Below are 18,847 nucleotides of genomic sequence, written 5' to 3'. Positions count from 1 at the left end.
TCACGCTGTCCCCATCTTCCCGGTGATCCGGAAGGATGGGCAGAGGCGTTCATGGCTTTGTGTTGCGGCCCGGAGCTTGAGGGAGGAATGGTCTGACGGCGTTTCAAGGCCCATTCACCGGACATGGGATGTGACTGGACCACACTGTGGCAGACACCGGAATTCCAAAGGGAGCTTCAAGAGGCCGCTTCAGCGCTTGTCTTTGTTCAGAGTGCCGCCGTGAGTGCTTCGCGCGTCAAACGCCGCAGTACCAGTGCCTTTCGGTGATGGCTTGTGTTGGCAGCTTTCGTTTACCCCATTTTCGCGAATCAATCTTCAGACTTAGCTTGCCGTACCATGTCGGACATGAGCCATCCTGTCACCAAGCTCCCTGACATGCAGTCGCTGAGATCTTGTGACCTTAGGGTTCCAGTCGACTGGCTGGAAGCAGGCAAGATCAGGCAACTCGCAGATGCTCGGTGAGAACGGCGCCAAGCGCCTCTCAAAGCCATTTGAACCAAGGGGCGGGCAGACCAGACGATCGCATGGCGGTGATGTGATGGAGGGCCCATTGATGTCGTCCAAGCTGTAGGTGGATTGGCCGATGCGGGAAACCCGAAAGTGATCGGCACTGGCCAGAAGCTCATCGGCCTTCATTCTTGAAGGGCGTTCTTCCACAGTAAGCACTCGATTGCTTGGCTCTGCGGGGGTCTTGGAAGCACCGGCAACAGTATGCTCATGGTTGGTCAAGGAATACGCAAATACGCAACAGCCTCTTAGCCTCGACAATTGATATTCAAACCGTTTTGATCAGACCTTTGTGATTCCGAAAGGCGGTTGACTGGTGACGGGTGTAGATCCATGCCTCAAATCCATGCCTCAAATCCATGCTGAACAATGGAACTGATATGCCAAACATTAGTAGGCTCTCTTCCTGCAGAATCCCGTTGTCTTGCCGTTTGGCTGGCGTCGAACCCCGGAATTTAGAAGCTCTGCTGACGTTGGAATCCGAATGACAGCTTCTGGGAAGAAGCAAAACATCGGTCTTTCGGCCGGGGCCAGGCTAGATTTCGTAAGTCTGGGCATCTCCGTCGTCCCAACTAGCCAGAGGACAAAGCAAAGGGGACGCCCGTTGGCCTGTGAAGGAACAAGTGACATTCCTGAGCCGATACTACGGAGACGGCGTGAGGGTCCGTCTCCTGTTTCGAGACGTACGTGCGGCCCAATGTATCAAAATGTAGCCAGGGCGCACCATAGCGCCGCTAACGGCGGTGAGCTTCCAGAATTCCATCCACCATTTGCCGCTTCTCGAACGTCTCTAATTTAGGACGTCGATATGCAAGTCACTGGAGCTGCCTTCCAGGGGATTGAGGCACGCTTACTCACAACTGACAGCCGAGAAGACATGGGGACTCGGAAGAGGCATTTAATTGCCTTTCCGCGGCATCCTAAGCTTGGTCATGCCGATTGCAGCATTGCACCCATTCAAGACCAACAAAGCGCTGGTGTTGTTACCGCCCCAAGACCGTGGTTCAGTTACAATTGTTGGAGAATGACAACTAACCATCAAAGAATCATGTTGGCGGACGGCGGCTCTAAGCGATTGCCGAATGGACATGGCATCTCTGCGAGCATCCATGATGGGATAAGCCATCCTGAACTATGTAGCTCCCGACAATTAGCAAGCACTCGCGAGGCACCAGTACCGTCGGGAGGCAGAGAGTATAGGGTCGGGGATACAGCCCAATTGCTCGGAGAAGGAGCGAACAAGAACTAGGGATCGCTGTCCAAAGGTTGGTGCCCAACTCGGATACAGTTTGCTGAATAGCGGACGGTTCGGACGCCTGAGTCGCGAGCTTCGGCCAAGCTGAGGGCAAAATCCAGGTTTTGGCTGCCACACTGGGCCCCTCAAGAAAATCTTGATCAGGCCTGGAAATGCTGTTTTGTTTGCTCAAATTGCTCTGCAACCAAGGTCTTTGAAAGCCGACCGAAAGACCTGGAACAAGAGTGACGTGGGCGACGTCGAATAGCTTCCATGGCGTTTGGCCCCATCCAACGCCACAGAGCGCTCCTCTAGCGCACGGCGCATCTGAAAGGCGGTACCGCCAGAGATGAGATGCTGCCCACGATACGATGGGCGGTTGCATTGCAGGTCATTCCTTCTCTTTTGTGCATCGTAGGCGAGGGGGTGGAGGGACCGAGGAAAACTTCCCTTGTTACCGCCCCTTGCGGGAGATCCTATGCTGTTTTAAGGAGAGAAGGCCAAGGGGGCCTTTGGGTATCGGAACTTGATATCTCGGATGTCAGCAGCGACACCCGAGGGGCTGTTGTTGCATGACGAAGGAGATGGTACCGTGCTGACTCTGGTACCTAAGCCTCCGAGCCGATGATTATGCCACCCAAAGATACTTCTACTGAGGTATGATCATTTTCACCTACCTATGCATTGTAATATCGAATTGAGGCTGGAGGGGTTAGCCCCTGTAGGGAACTGAAAATAGGTATCTCGATCTTGCAGCATTGATGCCCTCGACCGTCCGATTTATGACTGGTCTCCTGACCGACAGTCTGGAGTTAATTTTCCTGGTGGGTTCGAGCGTCGTGATCTCGTTGCGGGGGACAGGACTAAGAGCGGTGAGGCTCTCGCCGGTTGGTGATTAGCGCATCCTACTCTGGCGGGAGCAGTGTCACCTGAGGGATTAGTAGCGGTTGCTGGTAAATGCGGCAATGTCGAACTAGGAGGGTTTGATATTGGTCGAGGACTTATATGCCGGCTACCGTTCAAATTGGCATGACAAAGGCCTTTGAGTTGCAGATTGGTGAGATCCAGATTGACGCTGACACGCAAATGGCAAGACAAGTCGACTCAGTCGATGAGATATCTGACAAGGTTCACTTGCAAGGGCGTACGCCCGATGTCTCTACTCCGTACCTTAGCTCGTTGCGGTCCGTTGTGGGAAGCTGAAAGCATCGCTTCAGGGGGGAGGTTCCGGCAAGGATCTTGAAGATGTGGTGGTTCGCGCCCTGCGCGTATCCGTAGCCGTAGCTCGGCGACAAATGGGTCTTGGTTGGCTGCAGGTGAATTTGGTGTCGGCCCTGATTGCAATTTGGCATGTTATCTCGAAGAAGACCGCTTGGTTCAATGGTGGATATCAGGCTGGTTGCGATAACGAAAGCCCTGGCTATCTTGGGAATGCTGAAGCAGAACCGGTGCCAGACATGTCCTACAACTCTGAAAGCTGTTCCGCGGCAGTGTCTCCATAGCAAAGAGCGTGGAGGTCGGAGATCAGCAGGTTTTCTTTCAAGAAAAATTCAAGAAAAATTCACAGAGTATCTGTACTGTGGGTTGAGTGGTCGGTTCAGGGTCCTTGCCGCCGTCATGGTGTCGCCCCTCTCGCATCATTCCGTGTCATTGAGAGGGCCCCATTGAGAATTTGAGCGTGTTCAATTCGCGTTCCTTCCGCACGAAGTTCGGAAGTACAGAGTAGGGTCAGTACGTAGGCTGCTGCAGCAAGTGCAAGCTCGTCTTCCGAAAGCAGTGATTCGAGACAGGGTTCTTGGGTGTTGGAGAGAAGGGTTGGGGGCGGCGGTAGCGGTTTTCAGGCTTCGAAATTTCCCCCTTTGGAGCGGTGGAACGTTGGGCGGGTGGACCGTGGGACTCCATGTCGGGCTGGCGAGGGGCCTACATGTCTCGACCAGGTATTTCCCCGTCGTTGTCCAGTGACCCTGGCGGAGGGAGGTTCATTGCATTGAATTGCCTGGCCAATGCGGTGTTGCAATTTCAAGATGGGCTCAAGATGAGGATGAGCTGGTGCTTGGCCAGGCCACAGATCAGCCTATGCGTACGGAGGGAGTACGGTACTTGGGGCTCGGTTGACCGGTCAGGATGTGACGAGTGTCGCAATTGTAGTGGTTGAGCCGCGGCGGCTGTGTTTGTTGTAGCATGGTGTCGGTATGTCGGTATGCCGGTATGCCTTGGTAAAGAGGATTGGGTAAAGCTGTGCCTTTGTGAAGTCGTATTTGCTTCGCTTTCTGTGCCGGCATTTCTTTATTTGGGGTGACGTGAGAGGTGAGGTGATGTGAGCTGAAGCGACCAGGGCATGCCATCTGCGACAAGCGCGGAAGTACGGGAGCTCAGGAGGCTGGCCGCTGGCGGGCTGAGGTCACAGACCATTTTGGTTACTGGAGCCAGCATACGGATATGGAGGTAAAGAAATGCTTCGTGAGGCGGTGTCAAGCGAGGTAGACAGCTCGATTGTTGAGTTTGCTGAATGGCTCAGTAGAGACAACGCGTATAGTCCAAGTTGAAGCTGACGTTACTGATGATGATGATGATGACAGGGTATAGTCAGAATAGAGACTTGCCGGGTTGAGGACGGGTGGACGGCCGGACGGGTAGCCACGAACCAGCAAGTTGGCACCGAAAAAGAAGGCTTGCTGTGTCGGGTTGCTGCCGTATCGTCCAGCATATTAATGGAAGATGCCTTATGTAATGCCGTGTGGGAGAGGGGATGGAAGGCCACCCGGGCGCAGGTAGAAGGCAGGTATTCGGACCTTGGGCTGGAGAGGATGAGCACGGAGAGGGTACGTGCGGCTCTCGGCAGAATTGGCGTGCAAGGGTATGTACCTGCCACCGGATTTTCGACAATGGAGGTACTTACCTAAGGTAGGTTCTCAGGCTGCCTGCCCATCTGCCCAAGATCGAGTACCGTGGGTACCTTTGGAAGGCACCTACCTGCGCGCCTGCGGTCCACGGAATACGGATACCTTGGGTACCTCGTTTCCTTCCTTGGTTCTAATTCCCCCGTCCAGTCTCCGTGTCCCATTTAGCACCCAGCGCCTGTCCGCCCCAGTGAGGTGGTCCGCCGCCCGCTGCCCGCCGCCAGCCCTCCTTCGCCCTTCGCGTGTCGCCCAGCCGTGGGAAGTACCTAAAGTACTCAGGTCCGTAAGGTAAGGTAGGTAGGTAAGAGCGCCTGAGGGAAGGAAGGTGGTGCTTTTCTCCATTTTGCCTTGTCGCCTCCACTTTTGGGCTCCCATCCCATTAAGGTACCCTCCTCCCATCCTCTCTTGCCCTCCTCCTTCCTACCTTACTCTTCCTTTCTTCACCCCACGATCTCTTTCACGAGCCCTTGATTGCCAAAGGCTTCTTGCCCGAACAGCACATCGTCTCTGTCCCCTTCACCTTAGACACAGCTTTCGTTGGCATTTGGAGATAAGGTACGCATACATATTCCACTCTCATCAGCATCAGCATCGATTACAAATTGTTCCCTCCCGACCCCATCAATCCATCCGCCCCCCTCTGCTCATCTTGACTTTCAAGCGCCCATGCTGACCCCGTCCACCTCTTTCGTCACACAGGTACCATCAAACCGTCTCACACACACACACGACACCTTCCACCTCTCCCGACAACACATACATACAAACTCTACAGGTGAGCCTATTCTTCCCTTTTTCGCTTCATTCCGTCAATTTCCGATCACCTTGAGTCTCAATCCATCGACAATCGTTGCCGTCTCGGACTACACCCCTCTCCCTCTGCCTAGGGAACACTCGTCCGTTTTGCCCAGCCTAGCCTCGGGCTGACCGTGGGTTTTGGCGGTGGATCCGAGCTTTGCCTCATTCAATTCTCTCTTCCAAAGCCTCGACCAACTCTATCCACTCCTCAACTTTCCCACTTCTACCTGCTCTCACAACGTTCTCACCTACCCCCATCGCTCCAACGGCATAGCTCGAAGCTTTCGAAGCTTTCTCCCGTCTGATGCATTAATACTAAAGTCCCTACTCTTCCAGCCCATCGCTTCGCTGTCGATTAAAACTCTGACCCCTCGATCGACACCCGACCTACCAAACCAAGATCTGCGTCCGAAAGGTGCAGAGTCAGCACATCAGTCAAGATGACCACAATGGTAAGTGGATAGTCGTCGGTCGGTTCGTTTCGACATTGGATACAGTCTTGCCAGGGGCCATACATACTCTTGCTGAAACTGCTCAATATGTCGATGGAGCCGTTTGCTCCCAACTGTTATTGCATATAGCTAACGACAATGGCAGGATCTTCGTGTCGGTAACAAGTACCGCATCGGTCGCAAGATCGGTTCTGGTTCCTTCGGTGATATTTACCTCGGCACCAACATCATCTCCGGCGAGGAGATTGCCATCAAGCTCGAGAGCGTCAAGGCCAAGCATCCCCAGCTTGAGTATGAGGCCAGAGTCTACAAGTCCTTGGCCGGCGGTGTCGGTATTCCCTTTGTCCGTTGGTTCGGTACTGAGTGCGACTACAACGCTATGGTCCTTGACCTCCTCGGACCCAGTTTGGAGGATCTCTTCAACTTCTGCAACCGCAAATTCTCCCTCAAGACTGTGCTGCTTCTCGCTGATCAGCTGATCTCTCGCATCGAGTACATCCACGCCAAGTCTTTCATTCACCGTGATATCAAGCCCGACAACTTCCTCATGGGTATTGGTAAGCGTGGCAACCAGGTCAACGTTATCGACTTTGGTTTGGCCAAGAAGTACCGTGACCCCAAGACGCACTTCCACATCCCTTACAGAGAGAACAAGAACCTTACCGGAACCGCCCGTTATGCTTCCATCAACACCCACTTGGGTGTCGGTATGTTATCATTCCACGCCCTCAAACCCCTTTCCGTTTCCTCCTGGCCACTGACAGCTTCACAGAGCAATCTCGCCGTGACGACATGGAGTCCCTTGGTTACGTCATGCTCTACTTCTGCCGTGGATCTCTTCCCTGGCAGGGACTTAAGGCTGCTACCAAGAAGCAGAAATACGACCGCATCATGGAGAAGAAGATGACCACCCCGACCGAGGTCCTTTGCCGCGGCTTCCCCAACGAATTCGCCATCTACCTCAACTACACCCGATCCCTCCGATTCGACGACAAGCCCGATTACAGCTACCTCCGCAAGATCTTCCGTGATCTTTTCGTCCGCGAGGGCTTCCAGTACGACTACGTCTTCGACTGGACCGTCTACAAGTACCAGAAGAATGCTCAGGCGATTGCTCAGGCTGCAGGAGCCACTCAGGAGGAGGATGAAAAGGCGCGGGCATCTCGCACGAACGCCGCTACTGCTGGTCAGCCGACCCCTCAGCCTGGCGCTAATAAGCCTAACGCCCTTCCCAGCTCGCGCCGCAAAGTGATTGAACGAGGATCTGGTGCTGGTGTAAACACCCCAGATACCAACCGTGCCGTCGGTGGAAGTGATAGAATGTAAGTTGACCGCCCAAGCAGCTCATCGACCCCTGGCTGTTGAACCCGTTGCTGACAAACACATGCTGACCCAGTGGACGATGATCTAGTTTGCGCTCGTCTACGAAGGGCGCAAGTCCAGCATATGGTTCAAGTTCCTTTCTGCCGAAGTGATCCTCGACGGCGGTGATCACATGCTTTCTGTCCAACACGTTGGAGTATGACCAGACCGGCTTACTGGCTGCATATATTCCACGGCATGGCTCCCAGACATCACGATTGGTACGGGTTCTGCTCACCAGCAGGGTCTCTTTGATGATACGCCTTGCCACGCGAACTGGTCGCATTCTCCTTACGCATTCTCAACTTCGTTCTTCGACATATTTGGGTTGATTTTACGAATGACTCGATTCTTCATAACAGGACTCTCGATTTCACAGACGCTCCGGTAGACCTTGCTGCCGATGCTCTATGGTTCGAGATCCATGGTAGGAAGAACTCGAACGGCACTTCCGGTACCTCAACTTTGCGAGGCACCGTCGTCGGGCCGCCCCGCGAGACATTCCCCCACCCCCAACTTGAGTGCCCTGGTTTTAGTACCTTGCACCTGGTCGATGCGTTGGAGTTGCGTTCACCGACGGACTTTTCCTTTTTTTTCTTTTCTGTTCTTTTTCTCCTACTTTTCCTTCGATTATGCGCATTACGAGTTGATTTTCATTCGAGGCTTCGCACTTGGTCAATCACGCGTCGAGGCCCGCTTCTGGGGAGGTAGTTAGGTGAGGGGTTGATCATGAGAGAGAAACTTTGCAAAGTATCAGGCCTGCCGACACTGTCTGACAAGAACTACGCCTATCAAGTCGGCAAAGACAAGTAACGGCAAGGGAACGACGGTTGCAAAATTAATGAGGAAGAGTGCGGCATCTTTTCTTTGACTTTTGGTTCGGTTCGGTTGGTTGGGAATTCGTTGCTCCGACATTACACGAGGAGGAAACCAGGGCTGGGTGACTTGTCGCCAAACCCGGTCTCTGGCAACTATCATGGGCTCTAGGGGACGGACTAGCAAAGTCCTGGGATATCGACAATGTCTGCATGTCTGTCTTGGCAGCCAACGTGGATAGTCGAGCTCAGGACACTGGTGCTTGGGCTCTCAACACTGCGCCTCCATCATCCGCGGGCTTTTACCGGCCTGGCAAGTTTGCATATGGTGGAGGCGGAGCACGGGTAGTTGTGGGCATGTCGATGGGCAGCGGAACCAACCAACATACGCATGGTAGTTTCTCAATTTAACATTGTCGCGCGACTTTTCGTCTCTTTCAACTTGTGAATATGGCGGTGTAGATGCTACAGTAATAGTATACTGTCGCAGCACAATCTTGAATTTGATGCGTAGAGAGGCATAACTATCTGCATGATTTCGCAGCATGATGTAGCTGCGGAAGACGGAGACTTGAAAAGTGAGAAAGATTCCAAGTCATGAGACTGGCTGACTCGACGGGTCAGGTGCGGCTTCGCTTGACTCCATGTTGTAGGGCACGTCGACCAGCTGACTGCATGAAACGCCAGAAGCAGTACCGAATGGATGTCGTCAGGTGCAAAGTATATCCGCATATATATGTTCGAACCATCGCGGCGTATTCTCATCGTACTCAGTAATGTTGTGCATCATAATAAAAGTTTCCCATCCTACACCAATATTTGCCATCTGCAAAGCTGTACTGGACTCTCTTAGGTCAGTACATGGCGGGTGTTGGGACGTTGGAGGGTGTCAGGGATGTTCCCCAACCGGAAGAATTTCTTATCCCCTCCCCTCAACTTCATAATCCTCACCTTGGAGCTTGCACATGAAGTTAGCTTTGGCATTTGACAGCCTGACAGCCTCTCTCTCATTGTGATTTTCTGGCAAGAATCAAGCTTGGGAGCGGGGTGCAGTTGGCGTGAGCTTGTCTCGTTCTGATCAATGCCATTCGAAAGCTACTGGGCAGCTACCAGGCAGCTAGCGCGTGGCTGAGTGAGTGTTGACCGCACTTGCAACCACCTAACTAATACTTTCTCAGGCGATCCTGCCAAACCATCTTGGTGAGGACGGACAAGGGACAACGTCAAATGGTCTTAAGTCGCGTGTGCTCTTGCCAACTGTGTCGACTCCTCCTGCATCTACTTCCCGAATTCTTCTTCATACTCTCCCGATATTCACCCAGTTTTATCACTTTATGTCGCAAGCTTCCCAGCTCGTGATATATCGATCACTAAACCCATCGTGCTCTTAGAAAGAGGAGGGGTAATTAGAGAGCTGACTAACAAGGTAGACCACCTCTAGCCGAGGAATCCCAGCACACCAACTCGATAATCGTCATCGGCGGCTATTACCTCCGGCAGAGCTTCGATGGCGACCCTTGTCGACGTCAACTCCACCGCACCCGCCGACAACATGGCTCCCTCGACGCTCGACCTGTTTATGTTGACGTTCAATTGCGCCAAGAACTTCATCGACACTCACGTCTTTGCATCAAACCTCCACACAGCTTTCAAGCAGAGTGCCACTCCCCTCCCAGAGGTTGTTGTCTTGTGAGTTGTTTTGCCGCTCCTTCGGGTGATCTTGCAACAAAGCTGACCAAAACCCTCCTACCAGCTCCTTACAAGAATTCGCGCCGTTGTCGTATTCTTTCATTGGCGGCTACTTTCTCAGTCCGTACCTCACACGCTTCGAAGAAGCCCTGAACCTCGCTGCGACCAGATACACCAACGAAAGTCCCACCTCGGACGCCGACAGTCACGATGGAGCCGACGACGAGACGATACTGGTCAAGCCCACCGCTCCTACACCTGTGCGACCTTACACCCTGATTCGGACTCGTAATGTCGGTATGACGGCCATCATGCTCTTTGCGCGGAACCCCGAGTCGATCCTGCGTGTGCAAGAGGCGGAGGTGGGCTTTGGCGCGGCAGAAATGGGCAACAAGGGCGCTGTGGCGCTCAGAGTCCTATATGAGGGCACGACGACCGAAGGTGGGAAGAAGGAGACGGAACTCACTTTCGTGGCTACCCACCTTGCGGCAATGGAGTGGAATCTGCCTAGGCGAAATGCCAACTGGGCAACCATCATGCGTGGCCTGACATTCGAGAACCCAGAAGATATCCTGCATCCGAAGAAGAACAAGCCCATCACCCCTACACAAGGAGAGGGTCAAGCTGGCGACGGTGCCAGAGATGAAGCAGTGCACCTGTTGCACGACGAGCATCAAGCACAGACACTCGCTCTCCAGGAACGATTGCAAGAGATATCTGTCTTCAAGCCAAGCTCCCATCTCTTTGTCGGCGGCGACCTCAACTATCGCATCTCAACAACGAGCCCCCCGCCAATGGCGACGTTTCCCAGCCTCGACCCCGACAGTGAACACCATTACTCCCGCTTCTTTGCCTTGGATCAACTCACGAGAGAACGCCAGGCAGGACGCACGCTGCACGGCTTGAGCGAGGCAGAAGTCAAGTTCCCTCCGACCTACAAATACAACGTCCTGCCCGCGGACGACACCCGCCTGAAAGTTGATGGTGTGGAGGACGTGCCTTGGGTATTTGCGCCTCACCGATACCCCGGCTGGACAGATCGCATCTTGTACCTGGATGTCCCATCGTGGGTCAAGACCAAGCCTCAAAAGGTCGACGTCAAAATCTACGACGCCATGCCCGTAGTCCGCAGCTCAGATCACAGAGCCGTTTTCCTGAGAGCTGCCGTACCCCTCCTCACCGAGGAGGAGCTGGCCCGCTCATCGACGGAAGCCCCAACGTCCAATGCCGTGGATCCCCGCCTTGTTCTCCCGGTAGCCATCGACCCCGAGGCCTGGGAACGACGTGCGGCAGCAAGACGGAAGGAAGTCCTTATTGGCTGGAGCATGTTCCTGTGGTCTACTAAGCAGGGGGCGATGATACTAGCCACGCTATTGGCCGTGGGCGCAGGTATTTGGTGGCTGAGCTGAGTTGAGCTGCGCTGAGCTGAATTATTGAGCCAACAATGCGGCATAGAGGGAGGCGATTCGTAGTGGAGCTTGGAAGATATACCCTGGCCTTGTTCGTCGTTTGGAGCTTCGTGTACGTACACGTTGAACGCGAAGGATTTGGGGATGGCTCCCAGCGATGGGCGGGGTTGAAGGAACCGCGAGCGGACTTTGGTTTTAGAGCGGAGCATAAGTTACAACGTATCATGAACTCGAATTGACTATAGATCCGATCAAGATTCTCGGTTCTCGTATATGAATCACCGTGGAACAACGTTTGACTGCTATCCGATCTCAGTGGCTCAGCCACACTTGACTTGTTCTAACATCTTATATCAACAAGATCATAAGCCAATCAGACCAAGAGAAAGGGTCAGCTTCCTCTTGCTGAGCATGAACTATTTATCGACAGCATCCTCTAAATCTCAAGGGGGAGCAAGGGAGGGTAAGCGGGCCATGCCATGGCATGTCCGGCTGACACGAGGCGCGAGTCAAAGTGTTTCCAACAGAATGGAAAGGCGCTCGTCTTCGTCAGCGGCGTCGTGGCGTTGGAGACGGGGTGTGTGTGTTTCCCAGACCACCGGGACGCGGGTCGAAGACCGGGGACTTGAGATGGGGCTTGCAAGGGTTATCCCGAGAATGGTTCAAAGGGCAGCTCGAGACGAGGGTTTCTTTTGTCTGGAGAAGGGACAGAAGACACAAGAAAGGACAAAAAAGAAGAGAAAGGAGTTCCGAGGTCCGGCCCGGGTTGTCCATTCACAGTCACTTCCCGGTGATGGAAGACGGAAAAGAACAGCTCCAGGCATGGATGGATGTTGCTCTCGAATCTTGACAGGCTGGAGACCCTTTCTTAACCGCGCGTCTCCGCGCAAGCCCTCGTCCAAGAATTCGACGACCGTATCCGTTGGAGAAAGAATTCGAAGTGGATGACAATGACTTATGTTCAAGACAAATTGGGCTTGAAGTCCTGATTGTGAGGCTCGAACAAGACTTGTGTTGGCTTGGTATCTCGTAACTCATGGCACGTTCTTGACGATGCATTTCTGCCTGCTGAATCAGTCTTTCAGTACGGCGTTGCATTCGCTTTCGGCAGCCCGGCCGAGACTCTGCCAAGATAACCACAGCATGGCAGAGTGCGCATGTACTCGCAAGAGCCTTCAATGTTCAATGTTGTGCTCGGAATCCACTTGGGCTTCGAGTAAAGACCTTGGAAGCCGGGAGTACGCACGGAACAGAGTCCAAAACAGGTCAGGCTTCTCAACAGACGTGAGGTTCGTTTGGGCGACGTGTAAAGCGTCAGTTGATCCGATAAATCGCCGGATCAGGACTGTGAGACCGAAGACCCTAATCGAGTGTGATGGGAAGGCTCATCTCAGCCTTACGCCTACGCCGAACGTCAAAGGACTCTTCGAAACGCACTAGACCGCTGCAGACAATCGAGATCTGGCGTGCGACGAACGCCGCCATCCTCGGAAGCGAACGGGGCGCGTGCCACTTCAACAATGAACATCTTCATCTCTGTATTCGGGTCTGGAAATTGGTGCTTATTTCAGGAACTGCCGGCCGGATGACCTGGCAAACCGGAAGAAATTTTCACTGAGGAGAGGAGCAGACAGCGGTTCATTGGGGGCTGAAGTGACATAACCGTCGGGCCCTCGCCGCACTGAGGCATGGGCGCGACTCATGTAAAGGACGTAAAGGAAGCAAGACCCAGGCCAAGCCGCATGGCGCTGACGAAAGGCTGGTGAGGATCTCAATGATGTGTTTCTGGTTGACTGGTTGCCGGCATACCAAGGTTTCGTAGGCTTCAAAATTGTCAATTTTGACATGCTGTCGGACAAACTCTCTTGAGATTGATTTCATGGTGTTGTTTTTAAGCTCGGCCATGACGAGATATTAGAATCCCGTAGAGGCTATTGTATTGCTGAGCATGACACAGCGGCTATGCTTCCCCGTGCTTTCCACAGCACGTGGTTGACTTGCCAGGTCGTGGTAGAAATGGCTCGGATTGCGAAGCCGAAAAGCATGTCGTAGCGGGTGTTGGCTGGGAAAAGTCAGTGTCAGTGAGCGAGCTGAGGTGTGGGCGAGAGGTGGGATGAGATCGAGACGTTGCGTCATAGCCGCCGATAAGAGTCGCTTGCATGCAAGGTGTATCACTGATCAGGCCCTTTCCCTCCCCGCGGGACCGGATTCCGCATGGCCTGGGCGAGATCTGACTGACCATGAGGCGGCCCTGTGCGAAACTGAATGTCTTGGATGCGATGAAAGCCTCGGGGGGAGCAGCAACGCCAACGGTTGTTGATTCAACAGCGACGCCTTCAGCCTAAGACTGTCTCTGCCAGTAGTGCTAGGTCTCCTTTTTTGCCTTTACCGTCTTTTCATCGGCCTTCAAACGTCCGGAGGCTCCGTCAGAGCCACCTTTCTTTAGCGGTGGCAGCCACATCTGCTACGCCACGGTGTTATGGTGAGGGAGACTGAGCTCGATATCGCCGCCGCTTATTTTCTGGCCGACGGAACGCCGTAGGGGCGCTACGGAAGAAGCGGAAGAACGGAGACCGATCAAATACGGAAGAGTATACGGCAAAGGTGAGGTTGGCCTATACAATCCAGGAGACTGTCCGCTGTGGTTCGGGCTCTGGATTAGAGCGGTGGACATGGACGTCTCCTCGTTGCCCCGGAAGACACTATATCTGACATGTACCAAAAGGCCCCTGGAAGCTAGAAGAAGGAAGAGCCCACAGTCCCTGGGCGTATCAGGGCTTCGGAGATTTATTCGGATGTGGGAGTCAGGGTGTCTAATCGTGGACGACATCGGATTGAGCGCGTATGAGCGTCTACTTGGGAGTTTAACCCATAGCTGAGCTGATATCAGCAAATCTGAGTACAGGTGACCAACAGGGGGCGGCGGAGCTTTCTTCGTCTGGGGCTGGCAGGGAGACGGCAGGAGAGTAAGAAAGTGAGACTGGCGGGTCAGATTTCAGTGTGATGAACAAAGCGAAAGAGCTGGTCGGTGCTGTTGACGAATGTTGCAAAAAGAGGCGATTGGGCCATGAAGAAAGGGGTCGAGTATTATTAACCCGTAATACTGCTGTGATGCGAGCTAAGTGCCAGCCAGAGCCCAGAGCTGAAGCTGTGCCATGTGGGGGTGACGGACAGCCTCCGTAGCTGACGGTCCCAGGCGGATGTTCCAGACGGAATGGAATGGTCGTGGCGAGGTGTCGGTAGGGGGTCCACGCGAGGAATCGACAGTCGGGCGAGGAAGCAGACGAAGAAGACGAAGAAGAAGAGGAGTGCGAGAGTGTGGCCGAGGCGGGCCGAGTCGAGACATGGGCAGCAAAGTGAGTCCCCGGATTTCCACCGGGTGGACAGCAGGGCTACTCCCAAAGAGGCAAGACCATGTCGGTGGTTCCGCTGGATTACACGCCGCACCCGCTGCAAAGCTGCATAGTCGAGACTTGTTTCTCTATGGACTCTCTACTGCGTCCTGCTGCAGTATCTGGGCGGGTGGCTAAGCGTTGCTAACGTACCTAAGGTAGTGTACGAATGATAGTCGCGGATTGGGATTGGACAGGCTGTAAAGAGTGAGAAAGGCGGCAAACATGTCAAAGTGCAGCTGTTGGTGAGGTCACAAGTGCATGCATGTTGAAGGAGCGACCGACCCATCCACACAATGCAAGTCCCTATCCACACGGCCTTCTACCTTACTGCGCACCTCAGTAAGTACATACACTACGATGTACTTGTCCACGCGGTGAGAGAAGGAGGTACTCCGAATACATGTTACCTCACATTGGGCTGTACGGTACACAAGGCCTGACAAAAGTATCACGAGGTATCGCGGTTGCAAAGTGGGAAGGAGCGAAAGTGGGCGGCGTGGGAGGGTACCCCCGTGTTGTCGGGTAGCAAAGAAGCCAAGAACCCACGCCTCTTGCCTGCCCATAACGTGGTGTTCCACATCCCATCCCGGCAATCACAACCTAGCGGTCCCTGCCATTTGAAGCAGCAAATCGCCATACCTTACGCTCTGAAGCACCAAGTACTCGCGCTCTGCCCCTCCCTCCTCCCTCCTTCCTGGCCTGCCCCATAAATGCTCCTACCGTATGTAGCTGTCTATTCTGCCTGCCTTTCGTCATTGCCACAGCCCTTTCATCTGAAGGTTTTCCTTCTCCCTGAAAGGTCACCACCAACGAGAAAGAGTGGAAGACGTGCTCTCCTCCCACCACATACCTTACCTTCGCGATCCAGATACAGACACAGAACACGGCCGAGACAAAATCGATATCCTACCCTCGCCCATATCAGACGTCGCGAGCGAATTACTCTCGACTATTTCACCTCGTCTTCCATTGTTGGCAGCAGTGGTCGGTCTCCCCAGGGGAAGAGACGGTGCGGCCTATCTTCTCGCCAGCTCCAGTTCTACAGCTCCGAACCACACATATCCAACCCCAGTCCTGGGCCTAGACCCAGCACCAGACGAAGCCTCGATCCGAACCGAACCCCTTTCCACCACCACAGCTCCTTCCCATTGACCACTCACGAGACGCAACGAACACCACCTACTTCCTTCCTTCTTCATCCATCTACCCAACTTCGCGACGACTGGTCTTTCTTGACCTGTCTTATTCGACTCAACCAACCTTTCGGGGTCGTGATGGTGACGATCGACGTGCTGCCCAGCTGAACGAATAATAATACCAAACAATTCCTCAGACCCGAACCGAATCTCTCATACTCTTTATGACGGGAATATCAGCCATCAACAAAAAAATACATAATATGGCGGCCACCGTTGCGCATGCAAGCCCCCTGTCGAACCAGGTTGGCGGAGGCTTGTCCAAGATGATGGGCGGAGGCAGTAGCAGTAATGGCCATGCTCAGGCTCAGGCGCAACAACATTCCGATGCTGGAGCCGGACCTATTGCGAGCCGGAAGTTGACTCCTCAGGACTTTCGCGTTGTAAGAACGCTTGGAACTGGTTCGTTTGCGCCCCGTCCCCCATGTCTCGCTACACCTACCTTGTCTCGGAATACCATTTGCTAACCACGAGCTTCAACCGTGCAGGAACGTTTGCTCGAGTGTGTCTTGTGCGCCCGGCAAATGCGACAGAAGAGGAGCGCGACACCGTTTTCGCGCTGAAGATCCTGCGGAAAACAGAGGTCATCAAGCTGAAGCAGATCGACCACGTCCGTCACGAACGTCTAATTCTCGGCGATGTTGCCGGCCACCCCTTCATCACGAATCTTATTTCCTCCTTCGCCGACCGCGATCACTTGTACATGCTGCTGGACTACGTCCCCGGCGGCGAGCTTTTCAGCTACTTGCGCAAGTTCCGGCGCTTCGAGGAGGAGACGGCGCGCTTCTACGCTGCAGAGATTGTTCTGGTGCTGGAGTATCTGCACGAGCAACAAGGCCGTGTCGCGTATCGTGACCTCAAGCCCGAAAACCTTCTCCTGGATGGGGACGGCCACATTAAGTTGGTTGACTTTGGCTTCGCAAAGAGGCTGAGCAATAGCTCAGGCCAGCCCATTGAGACTTACACACTCTGCGGCACTCCCGAATACCTCGCCCCGGAAGTGATCCATAACAAAGGCCACACGACGGCGGTGGACTGGTGGGCGCTGGGCATTCTGATATACGAGTTCTTGACGGGATACCCTCCATTCTGGCACCAGAACCCAATCGAGATCTACAAGCAGTGAGTTACACTGCGGCAGCCGGCAGGCCCCCTCTTTCTCCTTGCAACTGCCACTAACAAACTTGGCAGGATTGTTGAGAAGCCCGTCATGTTCCCTCATGACCCGCCAGTATCAGCCGAAGCTCAAGAACTGATCAGATCCTTCTGCACTGTCGACCGATCCCGACGACTAGGCAACGTTAGCGGGGGAGCAGCCAAGGTCAAAGAACACCCCTTCTTCCGAGGGGTCAACTGGGACGACATGTACCACCGACGAGTACGAGGCCCCATCATCCCACCAATCCGATACCCCGGTGATGCGCAATGCTTTGACATCTACCCTGAGGACGACGGCAAGAGGGAACCATACACGGACGACATGGTTCAGAAATACGACCAGTACTTCAAGGACTTTTGATGCAAGCTTTGTCAGACTTTTCGACCCATCATTGTACGAATCATGCGTTCGGAGTTGTTCTTTACTCGGAGGAGTTGGTCTCCGTAATTCTTTCATGTTTTTTTGTTATGATACTCCAACCTGTAACTGTACTGCATGAGATTTGGTAGCGAGGATCAGGAGAATGAGCGGCCCTTTTAGCGGCGCTCGAGAGAGGCAGAGCTTGGACATGGGGAAAGAAGCTGTTAGGCTTTGGTCTGGAATATGTGTGTGAGGGAAATTCTGCTGGTCAAACCCTGGATAAGGTAGGCATCGCTGGGTATTGTTCTTTTTACCCTATTTCACTCGGGTATTTGAAGGCGTTAGATTACGGTTGGAGAATTAGCCAGCCTGTACCGGGGGCAATTCGGGAACTCTGGAACCTTGTCTTTCGGAGATAGGAGATACTCCGATCAAGGAATAGAAGAGGGATTTCGTATCCATGAGGCATCGCAGTCGTGACCAACGGTTGTTGTCTCTTCCTGTTATCCCAGTGAGTGACCATATGCGAGCGAGATGCCGTGCCATCAGAAAGAAGCAAGTCGAAAGACAAAAAGCAAACCACAGCGATGGTTGTCCGGGTTGTCAGAGCGCCACCGCTAGCACTGATCAAAGTCCTGGCCATGACAATGACAGCATGGGGGGTGTCTCAGCTCCTTGAGGAGCTAGCCGAGTTGGGCATGACACATGCTCATGGATTGTCACTCTGGTGATGGGCCACTCTCACGTTACCTGGGCCAGGCGATGCATTCCCTTTTCTCAGACTCATCTCAGCTGTATCTCACTTCAGTCACAGCCCATCGCTTCAACAGTGTGTCGGACAGATCGATGAGGCTCTTCCTCTTAGTGAGGGCCGTAGTGAGGCATGTGACATCATATCAACTTGATCTAAATGGGTCGACCAGATTGGAATGTCCAAGGTGGGATATATGCCATCATATCCGTACTGCGGAAAAGGTAAAGGCAGATCAAGGGGTTGCGAGCCAAAGAGTGTTTGTGTATGACCTCTGGGTGAGTAAAGGGGGAAAAGAGGGAGCAGCCGAGTGAGTTTAATGGGTGAGATGAGAATGAGACTGACGGAAGAGGTGGAGTGCGGTGACCTAAGAATGGCCGGGCAGGCGGGTTGCAAATAAGGTGCAGAACGGAGGGGTTACCCCTCTGCAGGGGACTGCCGGGCTGCGAACCGCCCATGCCGCCCAGTATGAGGTGCCTCCCGTGCAGTCCGATTAGGGGTAGCAAGCCTCTCACCTTGCCAGGCAGGTTGCTAAGGTGCCCGACTGCCGTTCACGAGCACCTAAGGTTGCCCAGGTGGGAGGCATTAGGGAGGTGGGAGGTGAGGTGTGAGTGGTGCAGGTGGGCTGCCACGGCTGCAGGTCACTAGCAGTTCAGATAGGGCAGATGGGCTCAGGAAAGGTAAGGTAGTGCGGGAGGGTACGTACCTTGACCCTCTGGGCATGGACGGAATCCTTGGCGGGAAACCTCTCCAACTATCCACTGCATTGCATTCAGCTCCAGTCCCGACCTCTGGCGCGCAGCTGCTTACTGCTTCTCTC

The 18,847-nt window shown here is 53.8% G+C and overlaps 5 protein-coding genes across 5 annotated transcripts; all 5 read left to right on the top strand.

Annotated features, from left to right (window-relative positions):
• Nucleotides 1–5,879: 5,879 nt before the first annotated feature.
• On the top strand, nucleotides 5,880–7,416 carry BDZ83DRAFT_717473 (casein kinase I hhp1; the record flags this gene model as incomplete). The annotated part of the gene is made up of 4 exons (XM_060511954.1): nucleotides 5,880–5,891; nucleotides 6,037–6,598; nucleotides 6,664–7,193; nucleotides 7,303–7,416. The coding sequence occupies 4 exons, from the start codon at nucleotides 5,880–5,882 to the stop codon at nucleotides 7,414–7,416; spliced, it is 1,218 nt and encodes a 405-aa protein (XP_060367900.1).
• Nucleotides 7,417–9,575: 2,159 nt separating this feature from the next.
• On the top strand, nucleotides 9,576–11,166 carry BDZ83DRAFT_717472 (endonuclease/Exonuclease/phosphatase; the record flags this gene model as incomplete). Its single annotated transcript, XM_060511953.1, is given in 5 exon segments — nucleotides 9,576–9,757; nucleotides 9,822–9,877; nucleotides 9,902–9,961; nucleotides 9,974–10,102; nucleotides 10,112–11,166. Coding segments are annotated over 5 exon segments (1,482 nt in total).
• A 136-nt stretch (nucleotides 11,167–11,302) lies between these two features.
• On the top strand, nucleotides 11,303–12,421 carry BDZ83DRAFT_178026 (uncharacterized protein). The gene has a single exon (XM_060501505.1). It carries the CDS (start codon nucleotides 11,440–11,442, stop codon nucleotides 12,112–12,114), a length of 675 nt encoding a protein of 224 aa, XP_060367898.1. The 5' UTR covers nucleotides 11,303–11,439; the 3' UTR covers nucleotides 12,115–12,421.
• A 2,433-nt stretch (nucleotides 12,422–14,854) lies between these two features.
• Nucleotides 14,855–15,865, top strand: BDZ83DRAFT_649207 (uncharacterized protein; the record flags this gene model as incomplete). Its single annotated transcript, XM_060510250.1, has 3 exons — nucleotides 14,855–14,900; nucleotides 15,008–15,083; nucleotides 15,430–15,865. 3 exons carry the CDS (start codon nucleotides 14,855–14,857, stop codon nucleotides 15,863–15,865), a joined length of 558 nt encoding a protein of 185 aa, XP_060367897.1.
• Nucleotides 15,866–15,960: 95 nt separating this feature from the next.
• Nucleotides 15,961–17,276, top strand: BDZ83DRAFT_749644 (camp-dependent protein kinase catalytic subunit; the record flags this gene model as incomplete). Its single annotated transcript, XM_060513791.1, has 3 exons — nucleotides 15,961–16,159; nucleotides 16,246–16,879; nucleotides 16,949–17,276. 3 exons carry the CDS (start codon nucleotides 15,961–15,963, stop codon nucleotides 17,274–17,276), a joined length of 1,161 nt encoding a protein of 386 aa, XP_060367896.1.
• Nucleotides 17,277–18,847: the final 1,571 nt, after the last annotated feature.

The sequence above is a fragment of the Colletotrichum acutatum genome (genome assembly GCF_030867785.1).
Source record: "Colletotrichum acutatum strain CBS 112980 chromosome Unknown BDZ83scaffold_21, whole genome shotgun sequence".
Lineage (NCBI taxonomy): Eukaryota > Fungi > Ascomycota > Sordariomycetes > Glomerellales > Glomerellaceae > Colletotrichum > Colletotrichum acutatum.
The sequence above is the reverse complement of the archived record's forward strand: the minus strand, read 5'-3'. Positions and strand labels throughout refer to the sequence as shown.